At 41.1% G+C, this 18,834-nt stretch overlaps 1 protein-coding gene across 29 annotated transcripts in view; it reads left to right on the forward strand.

Annotated features, from left to right (window-relative positions):
• WNK2 (WNK lysine deficient protein kinase 2) overlaps nucleotides 1-18,834 on the forward strand; it is a 186,290-nt gene that overhangs the window by 108,821 nt on the left and 58,635 nt on the right. For 14 of the 29 annotated variants that reach the window (XM_065551049.1, XM_065551051.1, XM_065551060.1 and 11 more), the window contains exons 11-14: nucleotides 5,018-5,206; nucleotides 7,798-8,337; nucleotides 13,855-14,160; nucleotides 18,120-18,169. In XM_065551049.1, the coding sequence (XP_065407121.1) occupies nucleotides 5,018-5,206; nucleotides 7,798-8,337; nucleotides 13,855-14,160; nucleotides 18,120-18,169 (1,085 nt within the window). The remainder of the gene's footprint in view (nucleotides 1-5,017; nucleotides 5,207-7,797; nucleotides 8,338-13,854; nucleotides 14,161-18,119; nucleotides 18,170-18,834) is intronic. The other 15 variants (XM_065551052.1, XM_024100322.3, XM_065551065.1 and 12 more) reach the window with 9 other exon arrangements.

Here is an 18,834-nt window from a genome sequence, read left to right on the forward strand (position 1 = left end):
ACTGTATTGGCCTCATGGGCTTTCTGCTGACACATCAGAATTTGCAGATTTTTCCATGTGCCAGATGCTGCTTTTACTTTTCTGGATTAGGGTCTTTTTTCACTTCCTAGCTCCTTTTCCTCTCTTTCTCCTCCTTTCATGGAGGTATGGCTGTTGTTTGAAATACTAGTGTCACAGATGGAGCATGGGACTAAAATATAGTCAATATTTGTTTTTCTGATTAATCAAACACACAGTTTACTTCTCTTCACGTCTGTAGGTACATCAGCAATTCATTTTGCATATTATTTTAGGGTACAACATACTATTGTAGCATGCACTCTAGATGTATAGGGCAAAGTCTATGGCAGGGGCATTTGTTCACTCAAATGGAACTGCTCCAGGCCTGGATTTGGACCAAAGAATGCAATTCCAGGTCAAAGTTACACTTGTAAAAACCTATTTTTGAAACTCAGAAACCTAGTTCGGCTAAGCAGTGCCATGTGAAGATGAGGTAGCCGGTTTGTAGCTTTCACTGTAGAAACACTAGACCTTCACACCAGGCAGCTGGAAGATTCAGTTTAATGGCTGTTTAGCATTATGTAATTGCAATTTACCAATTATAAGAACACTTAAGTTAAGTGTCTTTGTCCTGATTCCCTCTGTTCAATAACCTTCTATACAGTTCATAATATGAATTAGATAAGTTATGTGAATAATGATTCCAACTGTATGACAGTAGACCCAAGACTTGCTCTTTAAGCCTGCAAATCAATAAAGCAAATAAGCATATGTTTTACGTGGGCTTAAGTTCTTCGCTGAATCAGGACCTAAATTGCCAGCAAGCTGCGCACTAAATGAGATACCTGTCATGTTTAGGTTAGAATGCTAAAAGCTATTTGAGTGGAATTTTCAAAAGCACCTAAGTCACTTGAGAGAGCAAATCTCATTGAAAGTCAATAGGACATGTGCCTCAAAGTCATTTAGACCAGATTGAAAATCACTCATCTTGTCCATTTCAAAGCAACTGCTACAGGTACGTGAATATACATGAATATATGAAATCAATATTAGGGCTGTCAAGCGATTTAAAAAATTAATCGTGCGATTAAACAATAATGAATACCATTTAATTATTTTTGATGTCTACATTTTCAAATATATTGATTTCAAATACAACAGAATACAAAGTGTATAGTGCTCAATTTAGATTGATTTTTATTACAAATATTTGCACTGTAAAAAACAAAAGAAATAGTATTTTTCAAATAAACTAATATAAGTACTGTAGTGCAATCTCTTTATCATGGAAGTTGAACTTACAAATGTAGAATTATGTACAAAAAAAAACTGCATTCAAAAATAAAACAATGTAACATTTTAGAGCCTGCAAGTCCACTCAGTCCTACTTCTTGTTCAGTCAGTCACTCAAACAAGTTTGTTTACATTTCCAGGAGGTAATGCTACCTGCTTCTTGTTTACAATGTCACCTGAAAGTGAGAACAAGTATTCTCATGGCACTTTTGTAGCCAGTGTTGCAAGATATTTACGTGCCAGATGCACTGAAGATTCATATGTCTCTTTATGCGTCAACCACCATTCCAGGGGACATGCATCCATGCTGATGACGGGTTCTGCTCCATAACAATCCAAAGCAGTGCGGACCGACGCATATTCATTTTCATTATCTGAGTCAGATGCCACTAGCAGAAGGTTGACTTTCTCTTTTGGTGGTTTGGGTTCTGTAGTTTCCGCATCAGAGTGTTGCTCTTTTAGGACTTCTGAAAATATGCTCCACACCTCGTCCCTCTCAGATTTTGGAAGGCACTTCAGATTCTTAAGCCTTGGGTCGAGTGCTGCAGCTATCTTTAGAAATTTCATATTGGTATCTTCTTTGCATTTTGTCAAATTTGCAGTGAAAGTGTTCTTAAAATGAACATGTGCTGGGTCATCATCCAAGACTGCTATAACATGAAATACCTGGTAGAATGCATGTAAAACAGAGCAGGAGACATACAATTCCCCCCCCAAAGAATTCAGTCACAAATTTAATTACTGTATTATCTTTTTAATGAGCGCCATCAGCATGGAAGCATGTCCTCTGGAAGATGGCCAAAGCATGAAGAGGCATATGAATCTTTTAGTGCATCTGGCACGTAAATAGCTTGCAACGCCAGCTACAACAGTGCCATACGAACGCCTGTTCTCACTTACAGGTGACATTGTAAATAAGAAGCCTGCAGCATTATCTCCCGTAAATGTAAACAAACTTGTTTCTCTTAGCGATTGGCTGACCAAGAAGTAGGACTGAGTGAACTTGTAGGCTCTAAAGTTTTACTTTGTTTTGTTTTTGAATGCAGTTATGTAACAAAAAAAAACCATTTGTAAATTGCACTTCCATGATAAAGATTGCACTCAGTATTTGTATGAAAAATTGAAAAATACTACTCCTTTTGTTTATCATTTTTACAGTGCAAATATTTGTAATAAAAAATAATATAAAGCAAGCACTGTACACTTTGTATTCTGTGTTGTAATTGAAATCAATATATTTGAAAATATAGAAAAACATTCAAAATATTTTAAAATTTTCAATTGGTATTCTGTTGTTTAACAGTGCGATTAATTGCAAATCATTTTTTTTTTAGTTAATTGTCTGAGTTTACTGCGATTAATCAACAGCCCTAATCAGTATATTTGAAAATGTAGAAAACATCCAAAAATATTTAAATAAATGGTATTCTGTTATTGTGTAACAGTGTGATTCATTGCGATTAATTTTTTTTAATCGCTTGACAGCCCTACTTGTTACTTTGAGACTTGCTGAGTAACCTGTGCTACCAGATGCAAGTAGCCAAACACACACCTGTTCACCGTGTTTGGAAGCCACCAAGCTGCTTCAGTCTTAATTGTTTCTAGATGGGCAAGCCCCTTGATCCCTTAATCCATTTCATCCCCGTTCTTGTGTTTATATATTTTAAAAAAGGAAATAAGGGTTCTTGTTGAAGCATTCTGTCACTGAAAACACACAAGATCAAACAGTGTAGAGCTGTCATTCCTCAGAAGCAGCAAAGATGAAAAGCAATGCTTACATTTCCCTATTCATTTATTTTTATCTTTAAGGTTTTAACATCAAGCATATTACCTCTTAAATTACATCCAGCATTCACTGAGACCCCTGAAGCAGGACAGATGTTAGAGGTGAAAACGTGCTTATTAAGTCAGCCATGGAACAGTTGTCTTGTTCTAATCAAATTTTCAGTAGTATGGCAGGCCAATGTAGCAGTGCCTCCCCTGTGCCTGTGAACCCGGAGCTGTCGCTATAGAATCTCTTGCGAGATCCAAAATTACTTACTGGGAGGGGTGCAGTAATGTTAGATTTGTGCCAGTCTGTTTGCTCACCAGCTGCTCTCCAATTGAACAAAATGGTAATCGTGTAAAACTTAATGAAAGGAACTGGGCAGAGTTCAGCTGAACTGAAAGAGGCTCAACATTTAGTCACATTTTGCTGTTAAATTATTGTCTTATACTGTGAATGTTTACAAAATTAGGTTATAATTTAGAAACTGTCACTTTTTGTATATGCTGTAGTGTAAACTTACAGCCAAAAAAGGTGGGGGCAAGAGGCATTTCATATGGCAGATGGTGTAATTGTCTATTTCCTCTATCCAAAGAAAAGTTCTAAAACTGTTGTCACAACAACTAAACTTTCAACTCTAGAGTGTGGTCCCTGCAGGCGAGAGTTGAGATCATTCACAAAGATGAGTTGTCACTTGGTCAAAGCTTCCCTGCATGTTTAAAACAGGATTGCAAAACAAAAATATTGAACAAAAAACTTTGTTTTGCCCTTCAATGATTATTTAAAACATTCTCAAAGGGTCTTTTAAAGTGCTGCTTTTTATATAAGAAGTCAGGTCTTTACTTTCCCCTCTTGGCAAGTTTACTGGAGAATGCAAATTGTGATGTTACCTGAGTTTGTGAGCTTTTTGCTATCCAACCTCCTGACCAACAGAGAAGGGATGCTGAATATTCACTTATAATTAATTGGAATCCCATTCGCTTCATTTGGAAGCAGGGAGAGAGCCAGCTCTGGTCACATACTCTTTTGACATCACTGTTCAATTCTGAGAAATGTCTTTATACATCACAAAAAGCATAAACGTGGGGAAGAGGGTTGCCTTTGTTTTGTAGTTCACTTTCAGATATTAAAGGGTTATGGGGTGGTCAGCGTAAGATAGGGGTTCTCAAACTGGGAGTTGTGACCCCTCAGGGGGTCACGAGGTTATTATATGGAGGGGTCACGAGCTGTCAGCCTCCACCCCAAACCCCTCTTTGCCTCCAGCATTTATAATGGTATTAAATATATTTAAAAGTGTTTTTAATTTATAAGGGGGGTTGCACTCAGAGGCTTGCTGTGTGAAAGGGGTCACCAGTACAAAAGTTTGAGAACCACTGGCATAAGACATGAGTTTCTTATGCTGTCAGTTCCCTAGCCTTTGCTTACATTCAGATCTGCCAGGATAGAGGGAAATACTCTTAGAATCTAGCTTTTGTAGCTTTATTGCAATAAGAATGGTATATTCCTTGATTGGCCAGAGAGACGCATTATAAATTTGCAGTACATTTGAATGTCTAGGCTCTTTTATAGAGTGAATTTTTGAATGACAATATTGCCTTGGTTTGCTCTACATATAGCAATATTTGGGGTCCATAGTTGGAAGATTTTGCAGGGCTGGCTAGAAAATAGAGGTTCTTTTGTCCTTTGCCACGCTTTAAAGAGCCTGCATGATTCATTAAAAATATCCTCTCCAAACAGCTCGAATCTGCCTTTTGTGGTGATGTAGGTTTTATTTAAATAAGACTTCAGTCTAGGCTCTTGTACAATGTTTGAACTGGAAGTGTCAGTCTTTTTTACCAGTGCTGCTCAATATGAGTGACAGTTCTGTTTTGAGCGTGCAGCTTTAATTGGGAAGAAAACAAGACTGGTGTCCAGTGAACTGATTCTTTCTTAATATGCAATTTTTTTATTCTCTATCAGCAATCCATACCACAGCAAGCTCCTCTGCAGCAGGTTCTAGCCAGCCAGCCAGTTTGTCCATTGCAGCCCGCTGCCCATCTGCTGCCCCAATATCAAACCCAGACTTCTCAGGTGGCAGCTACCAGTACACAGCTAACACCACTACAGATTTCCACTGTGCAGCAACTTCCTCATGTCCCACCCTCCCAGGTAAAGTGTTGTGAGAATTCAGTGGTGTTTTAAATCATTTTAAAGGCACATCCATTCAAGTAACATTTTCTAGCCAGTGATCGCTGTCAGAATCGTAGAATATCAGGGTTGGAAGGGACCTCAGGAGGTCATCTAGTCCAACCCCCTGCTCAAAGCAGGACCAATCCCTAACTAAATCATCCCAGCCAGGGCTTTGTCAAGCCTGAACTTAAAAACCTCCAAGGAAGGAGATTCCACCACCTCCCTAGGTAACGCATTCCAGTGCTTCACCACCCTCCTAGTGAAAAAGTTTTTCCTAATATCCAACCTAAACCTCCCCCACTGCAACTTGAGACCATTACTTCTTGTTCTGTCATCTGCTACCACTGAGAACAGTCTAGATCCATCCCCTTTGGAACTCCCTTTCAGGTAGTTGTAAGCAGCTATCAAATCCCCCCTCATTCTTTTCTTCTGCAGTCTGAACAATCCCAGTTCCCTCAGCCGCTCCTCATAAATCATGTGCTCCAGCCCCCTAATCGGTTTTGTTGCCCTCCTCTGGACTCTTTCCAATTTCTCCACATCCTTCTTGTAGTGTGGGGCCCAAAACTGGACATAGTACTCCAGATGAGGCCTCACCAATGTCGAATAGAGGGGAATGATCATATCCCTCGATCTGCTGACAATGCCCCTACTTATACAGCCCAAAATGCTGTTAGCCTCCTTGGCAACAAGGGCACACTGTTGACTCATATCTTCTATAGGTCCTATACTGCAGAACTGCTGCCTAGCCATTTGGTCCCTAGTCTGTAGCAGTGCATGGGATTCTTCCGTCCTAAGTGCAGGACTCTGCACTTGTCCTTGTTGAACCTCATCAGATTTCTTTTGGCCAAATCCTCTAATATGTCTAGGTCCTTCTGTATCCTATCCCTACCCTCCAGCATATCTACCACTCCTCCCAGTTTAGTGTCATCTGCAAACTTGCTGAGGGTGCAGTCCACACCATGTCATGTGCCCTGAAGTTTTCACCTGGCTACTGGGAATCCACACCAGTGTATTTTAATTCATAAGAATGTAACTATTAAATGCTCTCTAGATTGTTTTCATTAATTTTTAGTGAGCTAAAAAAAAATCCTGTTTGAATAATCCTCGGTTTTCCCTAGTTAATCCTGTTAATGCTAGTCACTGAATTGCAATAACTGTAATTCTGCATTTTTTTCCCCCTTCATGGTGGACCCTCTTCCCCATCCCAGGCTTAAGAGCATGAGCAATTGCCCACTTTAATGTTCTTGAGCTCTTATCTTTACCTTCCATCCCAATGCCTTCCCCCCTCCATCTCCCTTTCCAGATCTCTGGGCCCTTTCCATTAGCAGTAGCAGAGATGGAAACTTTTATTTGGCCTGTAGTAGTAAAGCTCTTATTAGCACCATTTGGTAGATTGGCTGGTGAGGGTTTTTAAGATGTGAAGCAGCTTAAACGAAGGGGAAAAGAGCAAGCTGCTTCTGTGATGTATTCCTCTTCTGAAGTCTGTACCAAAGCAGATAGTGGGAGTCAGTGAAGAAAATTCTCAACATCTGCTTCTAAAAAATTGTCCAACCTCCAAATAAAATCCTTTCACTTCCAAAAGCCAAGTATCTGCCTAAATTTCCTCTGAAGATTAAAAGTGCATTTACTGTAAAAAATGTCTAGTGACTTAAGCGCAATATATTGCTGCTACTTGTTAACCTGATACATTATTTTAGCATGGCTATTGATAAAATTACTGAAGTATCCAGTTTTTACACTTTTTCTTCTGGATTTTTATGCAAGATAAAGTGTTCTTTAGTAAAAGCGTGTATTGTGATCCACTTTTTCAGTCAGCACTGCCATTGACTTCATGAGAACTTACCCTGCAATTCCTTTGTGCGTGTATTAAAAAGGAAACTGTGAGATTACAGGAATTTAAAATGTAGGCCCTGAGCCTGCAAATACTTGTGCATAGAGTTGTACATATGCCTGTGAACAGGGGGACTGCTCACATATTTCCATATTTGCAGGAGCAGAGCCTTAGTATATAAGATCCCTATTGGCACGTCAGAAAGCCTCGAGGCATGTTCTGTTTTCGGCATTTGAGGGAAATGTTAAACTGCAGACTGGCAAAGCAGGGTAGTTATGGTCTATCATGTCACTGGGAGTTTGTGTGTCTAAAAACTGTTCTGACAAATTTTTCTATCCTGCATGTTTGCGGTATGAATTATTAAAATTGTCTCAACTCATTTTGCATGCACAGTGGTTACTTTTTGAAGCCTCTATCTCGTATGATTTTTAATTTGTTTCAAAATCAAAGTCATGATTATTTTTTATTATTAGGTTGCTATATGGCTGCTAAATAGTTTTGGAAACCGTTGTGAATTCTTTGGCCTTAAAAATGGCCAGAAACTTTAAAATTCTTCTTTTGTATTCAATAAATCGATTGATCCAAGTGTTGCTATTTATAAAACCCTGGAAATGGAAGGAAGTGACTAATAAATAGACATAATTAGCATGGCACCAATAAGTTAATAGATGGCAGATGAAACTAATTTGTACCATCAATGAAAACATTTGCAATTTATGTGATATTATATTTTTTTCAGATTCCTCAGATTCCTGTCATTCCTGCAGTTACTCCTCTGGCAGGACTTGATAATCTTCCTCCAAGCCTCTCTGATTTACCTGCTGCAAATGCGCCCCCCATACCTGCTTCTTCCCAGTATTTCACTCCAGCTGTGATTATACCAAGCCTTCCCATGAACCCTGCTCTGCCTCTGGCATCCAATCCCCCTGCCCTATCCATGCAGGCAGTCAACCTTCCTCACACTACCATGGCTTCTTTGGTCTTACCCTGCCAAACAATAGTGCCAAATATGTCGGCTGCTACGATACCATTACTTGCTGTGGCTCCACCAGGAGTGTCGGCTTTGCCAACACATCACGCAATATCCCATCTCTCCCAGCAACAGATGTACCAGCCTACCTTCCAGCAGATAATTCAGAGTGATGCTCCCTCACCCCATCACACTCAGAGCATGCAAGCAGTTTCGCAGCAGCAGCTGCCTCCACTTCCTCAGTCACTGCAACCAAGCATAATTCATCCTTCAGAACAGACTATGTCTGCATCTGGAGTTGGTAACCAGGTAATCCTTTTGATGTTGGACTGTATCAGTACTATCGGTAGTAGATCTTGTACCTTGTTCCATTATAAACATGCAGGTGGGGTTTTTGTTCCTTGCACTTCAGTTGTTTTACTCGTGCATATTGATGTCGGCCCAGTAATGCAGTATTAGTAGGGCAAATTCACGGCCCATTTTGGTCAATTTGACGGTCATAGGAGTTTAAAAATCATAGATTTCATTATTTCATCTATTTAAATCTGAAATTTCACAGTGTTGTAATTGATGGGGTCCTGACCCAAAAAGGAGTTGTGGGGGGGAGGTTGCAAGGTTATTGTAGCGGGGGTTGCAGTATTGCTACCCTTACTTCTGTGCTGCTGCTGGCAGCGGTGCTGCCTTCAGAGCTGGGCAGCTGGAGAGCGGTGGCTGCTGGCCAAGAGCCCAGCTCCGAAGGCAGTGCTGCTGCCAGCAGCGGTGCGGAAGTAAGGATGGCCTGGTATTGCCACTCTAACTTCTGTGCTGCTGCCTGCAGAGCTGAGCCCTCAATCAGCAGCTGCCATTCTCTGGCCGCCCAGCTCCGAAGGCAACAGCGCAAAAGTAAGGGCGGGATGCTATGGTATTGCCGCCCTTACTTCTGTGCTGCTGCTACTGGTGGGGCGCTGCCTTCAGAGCTGGGCACCCGGCTAACAGCTGCCCCTCTCTAGCAGCCCAGCTCTTAAGTCAGCCAAGAAGTAAGGGTGGAAATACCACAACCGCCCTAAAATAACCTTGTGACCCCCCTGCAACTCCCTTTTGGGTCAGGATCCCCAATTTGAGAAGCGCTGGTCCCGTCCCCCCTGGTGAAATCAGAATAGTATAAGGTATAGATTTCACAGTCCATGATGTGTTTTTCATGGCCATTAATTTGGTAGGGCCCTAAGTATGAGGTAGATATTGATTGGACTAGGATTAAGCAATTGAATTTGTTGCTCAAAGTCTTGACCCAATGTAGTGTACTTCTATAATTGTCTAATGGATTTGTAGAAGGAAGGATTAGGATCACTTCTTGAGCACCCTGTTCCTTCTCTCCTTGTCCCAGCTAGAAGGGAAAATGGCCACACCAAAAGGATGATCATCCTGATTTCAGTTACAAGGGAGAAAAGCAGTCCATAACAGTCAGATATAAAGGGATACTGTACCACTGATTTTAATATCTATAGTACAGTAGGTGCATGATCCTGTTTGAACTGTCGATATGTACGCATGTCGGAATATGGATGTACTATGTCAGTTCTATTGATGTAGAACTGTTTATAAATAGTGTGTTTTTAAATTGAAGGGAAATGATTCCTGGAGAATACTTCTGGAAGGCTGGTTGGAGGATATCTACAAAAAAGAAATAAATACCAGTTGCAGGTCCTTTTTGTTAAAACCAATGAAGCATAAAATATGGCTTCTAATATTAGCACCATTTGCAAGATAAGTGGTTCATGAGTTACTAATGAGTCTGCAAATGTTACTGTTGTCACCTTTATAATATGACAACATAAAGTATAATACGGCAAGACCCAAGGAGATAGTAGGAAGGGTCAAATCTGTTAAGAATGGCTTACTTCAAAAATGAAGGTTGGACAAGAAAGTGTTCTATTACATCTGTTTGCATGTGGATTGAAATTCATAACATCCCATTTCAATCTACTGTACCATGGTATCTCCAATTTACTACATCGTATCTAAATTTCTGTCTTCAGCCATATATTTGGTACCAAAATATTGTTTGTGAAGAATTCTAGCTCTTTTTGGGCCTGATACAATTTCTGTTGAACTAATAAATGGTAATATTTCCATTGGCTTTAAAGAGCATTGAATCTGGCCCTTTATGCATAGTATGCATGGCAAACACCATGAATTGATATTCCCGCTTGTGACACAAAGGCATCATTTATCTGACACATCTGTGGTAGAGTCCTGAAATTGTTCCTTAGGACAAATAGCTAACTGAAATGAAATGGAAGACTAAAACTAGGCCAGAGAATATTCAGAAACATATTGTTCTGTCTTTAAAGTATTTTTAAGGGAGAGGTATTTCTATGAATAACTAAGCGTCCAATATGGTCACTGTCTCACTAATGTTGATGGCTAATATTTGTTTGCTCGCTATCTCCTGGGTCAAACATATGATTTGAAAATTATTCTGCTATAATTTACTGTATGTTTTTAAGTGACTACCTCTGCATTAAAGCAACATTCTACTCCCTTCCAGCAACGCACACCAAACTGTTATCCAGATAACCTCAATGATAGACTCCTCTGTAACCATGTTCCATGAGATAAGGATACCGTGCCTTCATTTCTATCTTCAAATTAAATTAGATTAACTGTTACCATCAAAAAAGAGTCATGGATATTTCTCTGAAAAAAAAAAAAGGTTCAGTGTGCAACAGCAGTCAAAAAAGCAAACAAAATGCTAGGAATCATTAGCTAAGGGATAGGTAATAAAACAAAAAAAATCATAATGCCACTATATAAATCATGATATGCCCACAATTTGAATGTTGCGTGAAGTTCTGGCCAACCCATCTTGGGAAAAAAAAAAAAGTTAGAATTGGGAAAGGTAAAGGGATGGGTAATTAAAATGATTAGGGGGTATGGAACAGCTTCCATACGTGGAGAGATTAAACAGATTGGAACTGTTCAGATTAGAAAAGAGATAACTAAGGGGGGAATGATAGAGATCAATAAATTCATGAATGGTGTGGAAAAAGTGAATAAGAAGTGTTGTTTACCCTGTCCAAGAACTAAGGGTCACCTGATGAAATTTAAACAGCAGATTTAAAACGAACCAAAAGGAAGTTATACTTCAAACACTGCACAGTCAACCTGTGGAGCTCCCAGGAAGGGTCCGTTGAGATTGATCCCTGAAGGACTGGTGCACCTTTCGGTTCTGCAGGCAGGAGCCCTTTCTGGTTCCATCTACACTCAAGGCTTTCAAGACATCCAGAGAGATGCTTAACCTGTCGGTGCCAGCTTCCCCTGCTAGTTCGGAATCTCACCTAGTATGGGGATTGGAAGTGCCTGGTCACAGCTCCAGCCCCAGAGCACAGGTGACTTCTATAGTTCTTCAGCTACTCTCTCTATAGAGTTCCATCTAGAAGGAAACCAGCGATGATCTTGCCAGTTCCCCCATCTCCAGACTCTGAGCTGGTCTTCCTGGTCCCGAGCGGGTCAGCTCCACCATGGTCTGAGGAAGCAGACACCCCATCAGACTTTGAGGCGAGATGCCTGTCCACCGTGGTACCAGCCACAGCCTCAGCACCCTAAAGACCAATGGCCGGCACATATCTGGGTTCCGTTTCCATATCAATGGCCCTTTTGGACTCCTTGGAGCTTCCCTTCACGTTCTAGAACCTCTCTTCCCACCCTTCTATATTGGCTAGGCACTGGGAGCATCTGCAGCAAGGTCACTGTCTTCCTCCCCCAGGACTGGTATCGTGCGGGGGGAACTACATGATCAGGACTCTCCTGTGGAGGAATTAGAGGCGGGCCTCCTCAACAACCTTTAGCCTCTTCTTCACTGCCTAAGGAAGCAGTTGTTACTGAGTCTACCTCTCCCCACCCCCGATGATTTCAGAGCTCATCAAGACTTGTTGAAGAGGGGGCTGCAGCTCTGGATATCCAACCAGAAGAGGTACAGGAAAGTCACACGGGCTGATGGACATTTTAGCCTCTGCAGTACCCTCTAGGGTAGCTCTCCTTATTAATGAGGCTATCCTGGAACCTATCAAGGTTTTATGGCAAACCCCGTCTTTCCTGCCTCCCACTGCTAAAAGGGAGGACCAAAGATACTATGTGCCATCACAGGGATTTGAGCACTTCTATAACCATCTGCTGCTGACAAAAGAGAGAGATGAGGACACCAGGCTTCTACCCCAAAAGGAAAAGAAGCAAAAAAGCTACACCTGTTTGGCAGGAAGCCTCATTCCACAGTTGGTTACACCTTGGGGTTGTGAACCAGCAGGCTCTGCTGGGTCACTACAGTTTCAGCCTAGTGGATAATATCCTGAAGTTCAAAGACAAGCTTCCTGATGGGTCAAAGCAGGAGTTCACTGCTATGGTGGAGGGCAAATCACTCACCAAAACAGCATTGGATGCAGCGGACTCTGCGGCTCGAGCTATGGCTTCCACCATCACTATGTGGCATTCCTCTTGGCTGCAGTCATCAAGTCTTCCCCCAAAGGTGCAACAAACCGTTTGAGACCTCCCATTTGAAGGCCCCTCCCATTTTTCCAATAAAACAGATGAGATTAAAGATTCCAAGGTGACCCTTAAATCTCTGGGGATTTATACACCAGCATCAAAAACCAAACAGTTCCGCCCACACAGCAGGTCCCAATGGTTTCAGCCCTTCTTGCTGCATGCCCAGCACCTGTCCAAAATGAGGAGCAGAAGTGAATGAACAGAACGGGGCAATTATCAAGTGATCCAAGGCATTAATGAAAATATTGAATAGTATCAGACCCAGAACTGACCCCTGCAGGACCCCACTAGATACGCCCTCCCAGTTTGTTAGCAAACCATTGATTACTACTCTGAGTATGGCCTTACAACTAGTTGTGCAGTCACGTTCTAGTCATTTCATCTAGACCACATTTCCTTAGTTTGCTTATGAGAATGTCATTGGGACTGTGACAAAAGCTTTACTAAAATCAAGATAAATCACATGTACAGCTTCCCCGCCCCATCCACTGGGCCAGTAACCCTGTCAAAGAAGGAAATTAGGTTCTTTAGCATGAGTTGTTTTTGACAAATATATGCTGGCTAGTCCTTATAATCCAGTTATTCTCCACATGCTTATAAATTGATTGTTTAATCATTTGTTCCAGTATCTTTCCAGGTATTGAAGTTAGAGTGACTGTCTATAATTCCCCCGGTCCTCTTTGTTCCCCTTTTTAAAACAGGTAGTATGTTTGCCCTTCTCTAGTCTTCCTAGGACATCTCCCATCCTCCAGCTGTTCTCAAAGATTATTGCTAACAGTTCTGAGGTTGCTTCAGCTAGTTCCTTAAGTACCCTCGGATGAATGTCATCAGACCCTGCCAACTTGAATATTGTTTACTCCGTTAAGTATTGTCATCTTTTTCTCCAGGTACACACTCTAGGCTTATGGAAATAGAGCCAAGTGTTCAAGGAAATGGGATATAAGCAGAGTTTTGAAATTCTAAGCAGGAACCAGCTTAGTTTTGCATGATTCCTACAAATATCGTTAAGAAAGTAATCACCCATGTAGTATATGAATGCTCAGGCATGCATGCTCTTCGTTGTACCTTCAGAAATTACATAAGTAGCAGCCTCTCATTTTATTTTAACTCTGATTATTTTGAAAGCAAGTCTTTATGGCTCTCTTCTTTTCCTGTCCCATAAACAAAAAACATACAGATATGTTCTCCGCATAGGTTTATAAAGGTTTGTTTAATTAGCAAAAACAACTTTTGCACCTTGACTTGAATGAGTCATGAACACCCTAAACAAAGGGTTTTTAATAGGTCTCTATTGTATTACAACAGATCATGGGACATCCTCAATATGGTTTGGAACTTGGAGCCCAGATGCCTGTAATACCAATGCAGCCTTCGATAGTTATGCCACCACCTTTGCAGTTGCAACCTGAAATATTGCCTCCATGCCTTGGGCCAGAAAGTCTTTCACAACTTCATGGCAACCTTGCTGCAGCTAGTGCAACAGAGCCCATAGATCATTGTCTGCCTCTTCAGCCTACTGGTCTTCTGCAGCTTCAACCAGATCTTTCCCAGCCTATGGGGCAGCAGGCTCCATGTTCTGCTATCCAGTCGGTTACAGAGTCAACTCAAGAGGTAGAACATTTTTTCCTGAATGATTTACCACGCTTGTCACAAATCTCCTTTATAGATATAAAATTGTTTCACACGAGCCATTTTCCAAGTTCACTCTGTGGAGCCACTTATCTTAGGTTATATTTTATTGGCTGAACCATCATCTTAGCAACTATTTCATATGTAGCTGGAGATTATATACTATACTTGTTAACCTGGGAAATGTCTCCTTAAAGTCATTTATTGGAGTAATAAGCCACCTGGACAACTCAACTCTCAAGTACTCCCTTCATCCTCAGTTGAACGGGTATGCAAAGATAGCATAGAATTTGTATGGAAATTACACTTCTAGATCATTAGGTCATCGCCCCTGGGCTAGTGCAGGAGTGTTCCATACAGCTTCATCCAGTGTGTTGTCCAGTCTTGTTTTAAATGTCTCATTAATGGGGCTTCCACCATTTGCCTTGAGAAACTATTCCATAATCTAATATCTCACTGTCTAAAAGTTCTTCATTATGTTCAGCCTAAATCTTGTTTCCCCCATCCTGTTACTTTTTAGTATATCTTTCTGTACTACCCTGAATTTCACTCCATTCCTGATGGTTTAGATTCTTCCAAAATTGGTAAATATTACCATGTCCCTTCTTAGCAGTCATGTAGCCAAGTTATATTTTGCTCTTTTGGTCTTTCTTTGTAACACAATTACATTTTCCTGCCTTCTAATCACTATTTTGGCTTTCCTTTGAATGACCTCACTCAGTTGTTTAACTTTGAGGTTTGACGCTGTTTTATAGAGGTATATATTGCCTTCCCTTCAGTGTTGTAATGCATATTAATATGCAAAGCAAAGCTGCATTGGCTTTTGGCTGTTATATCAGATTGCAAACCAATGTCTGACTTACTGTCCACTCCCAACCTGAAATCTCCCTCAGTACCTTTGCTTTCCAGGTTTCTCTCCTGCATGGAGCATTTCTGGTTTGGAGTATCTCTTCCCCTGAAGCAATAGCCTTCATCTTTCCAGGCTCAATCTCTCTTTCTGCCCATGCTTCTAAACTCTTTAGCTGCCAATTTGTATTTCTATTCTCACTGGTATTTGCAGCTTCTTCCTAGTTGGGCACTGAACAGTCTGAGAATTTCATTAAGGTACAGTTAAGCCCCTTTTCCAGATCATCAGTGCAGATGTTAAATAAGACTGAATGGACAGCCAAACTTTATGGCACCCCCTTGGAGACCACCGCCCATTTTGATAAATTTCCATTGCCCCTTCAAGCAGTTGAAGACCTTAAGAATTTGAAGTGTATGTGTTTCTTGTTAGAGAAATTAGCAACATGGAGACTTGTGGTATTTTCTCCAACCCAGTGCTTTCACACAAGTCCTGGATCTCAAACATTGGCAGCAAATCTGTGTACATGGAATTTCACTTGCAAAAAGACCATCTAAAATCCCAGCTGTATCCAACACCTCCCAGATTCTGGGTGTTTCTCCTCCTGCCCACTTTGGGTCCTGCATACACCCAGAACCAGTATAGACAGTGCTGCTACACCTGCCGTCTCTGTTGGAGGGTCCTAAACCATCCTTGGAGCTATGAAATATGGGTGTGATGTGTATTGCTGTAGTGTAACGTGATGTGAAGTACAAGCTTCTCTGAGAGAACTAAAATGGCAACTAGAGGCCCCTGAGGCACAAGGATATCTCTTCACTTTTTTATCATGTCCTTGGAAACCCCCATGCACTATTTCCCCAACTCCATCCACACACAGCAGCTCTGGATAAACTCCCTGTTCCCATTCTCACTTCATGGGATCAGCTCCCTTGGCCCTCCGTTCCCCACATGACGGAGAAGAGCGGTTTGGAGGGAAGATTTGCATATTGATTCTTGAGGCTTGGAGGCCCAATTGAGTGACTGTAAAGGACACCAGATTTGCTTGAACCCTCCCTGCCCGGTACTCTCAACTGGGAAATCCCCATCTTAAAGACATACCTGCCCTTATCACATGGCTCCACTTTTCTCCATGCAAGGCACAGGTTTGTTCCAGTGAGCCTGTGTGCTAGCCTTGTTGTCCATCTGCTCTGCAAGACAAAGGCACTCCTCATCTAGGTTGAACTATAACCATTGTCCACTGCAGCTGAATTGTTTTAGAGTCCCTGTCCACATAAGGGTCAAATTGTTCCAAGTACCCCTTGATGACTGTGCTGATGTCAGATACTGCAAAATACGTTTGTGACGGGTTCTTAGGTATAACCTTTTGTAAGGAGAGTTTCATATCAAACTCCTATACTGTAATTCAAAACAATTCATTTCATTATCATTTTGCCATAACACTTCCCTTTGGCATTATCTTTTGTTTGAATCCATATGACAGCGCTCATATCCCTGGCCATTTTGATTTGATCAGCCAAGTAAGATCTTTGTAAAACACTTGATCAAGTGCATTACTAAAATCTAAATACGTTGTGTCTGTGATCTCATTGTTCATTCATTTTGTAATTCTGTTGAGAAAGCAATCAGGTTTGGCTTATAGAACCATGAATAATAGCCAACATGAGCTTGGTATCCTTTAGAAGCTTACAGATTTTAACTTCACTATGCAGATTCTCTTTCCACTAGAGGGCAGTCATAAAGGAGTCAGGGAACTTGGATATGTCTACACTGAGTCCAAGCCCCCTTCTGTCCACACACATATCAATCTGACTCAGGTCAGCAAGCACTCATGACCCGGATCATAGGACCCTGTGAGGGAGGTGGATCAGAGCCCAATCCTGCTGTGACTTGAGTCCAAGCCCTATCATTTTGCACTATGGACGCAAACCCAAGTCAGAAAGTCTGCATAGTGCCATATGGATGTGTTAGCCCGGCTATGAGGCCCAGGTCCAGCAATTGTAAACCAGGTTTACAATGCAGTGTGGACGCTCAATGCAGACTTGGAAACACCAAATCTGCAAGCCTGGGGTCCACAGATCCAGGTTTACTGTGCAGACATACCATTAGAGTCATAGAGTTTAAACCCAAAAGGGACAATTGGATCATCTGGTTTGAGTTGATTCCTGAACATGTGGCTACACTAGGATTTTTGGTTAAAATGTCTTGCTGTTGCTACCACCAGTTTATCTCCGTTGGTGGGAGTGCCAGAAGGCTCCAGCAACCATTGGTGCTTGAAGCATCATCTCCTCTAATTCTGCTCAGAATAGGCCTACAGCACATCATACTTAGAGCCCTGGTGACAGGTGGCACGGTATCTTTACTAGCACTGCCACTGTGGAGCTGAAGCAATGATAGCAACAGTGGGGAACTGTTTTTAAAGGAAAATCTATCTGTTGTGGAGAAGGCAGAAGAGGGTGGTAGGCAGCCCAGTATGTCAGTGTTTCTTTTCTCCTTTATTCCAAATTCATCATGCACTTTTCAAGAATAAGCAAAACATACTGGAAGTATTAAATGTTGCTGCTGTATGCATTTCTTTACTGTGGGATACTGCAAAAAAATAACAAGGTTAAGTCAAATTTTGGATCCATTTAAATAAGATCAGGTAGGTAATGACATATGGATTCCAAATTTACTAACACTGTTCTATTGCTGTGAGCTCTTTTTAAACTGCTGATTTATGTAAGATCTTCTCTGTTTTCTGCTGTTGAGTGAGCAATGGGAGAACTAAATTATTAACAAGCTGTATTCCAAAAGTGGGCTTTAATATCAGGACTTGTGTACAAACAGCCATGTTGGCTTGTGCTCCAAAAGAAATGCTAGCGACAAAAGCAACTTTAGATAGAAAAGAACAATTTAGTGGCATTCCCAGGTCTGAGAATGAGTTAAACAAAATGGTGTGGGATTAAAATCTTATTTTCAGAAAATATCCTTCTAAATGCCCCAAAACTGCTCTATCAAAAATCTTGATCTACATAGTGTCTTGTTTCTTCATCTGCAAATACAATATATTAAATGTTGTCTGATGTCTCTATTTAAATTACTTCTTTTTATATTTTAGGAGCATGCAATACAGGAAAAACAGCAGACACTAACACTGAGCTGTGAAAGGTATCCTTACAATCTCTCTAACGTGAAAAAATTTATTTCTGGAAACTTTCTTTCTCCCCCTTCACAAGCCTGAGCCTGAAGCTCTGTCTTTATAATGGGGTGGGGCAGGTGTAGGGTGGGAGTGTTAGGACATGGACAGATTGGAAGTAGTAAGTGATAGGTCTGGGGAAAGTAACAAGTTGCATACATGAAGTTTAGCTATTTGGGTTGGTCTATCTTATTTGAATAGACTGTAAGTTCCTTGGAGCAGGGACTCTGTCTTAGGCCTGGTCTACGCACAACTGTGGTGCTCCTTAACGATTTTGATTAGGTGTATGATTTTTTTTTCTCTATCAAAATAGGTAAAGTGGCACAATCCCTAGTGTGGGTGCAGTTATACTGGTATAAAGGTGCCTTACACCACTAGAGGTTATTCCTGTTTCCACCCAGCAAGAGCTAATACCAGTGTCAAGCACCACTGTACTGATATAACTGCATTCATGCTAGGGGTGGACTGTCCTGCTTTACCTATACCAGTATAGCAAAAATTCTATCAATTTAATGTATAGCCCAGGCCAGTTCTGTCTTTAGCATGGTTAGCACAATCCAGGTTGCAGCCTTAAGGTACTACCATAATACTACTGCTATTTGGCTGACTGCCATAATTAATGTTTTAATATCCAATC

Source organism: Chrysemys picta, chromosome 7, assembly GCF_011386835.1.
Source record: "Chrysemys picta bellii isolate R12L10 chromosome 7, ASM1138683v2, whole genome shotgun sequence".
Taxonomy (NCBI): domain Eukaryota; kingdom Metazoa; phylum Chordata; order Testudines; family Emydidae; genus Chrysemys; species Chrysemys picta.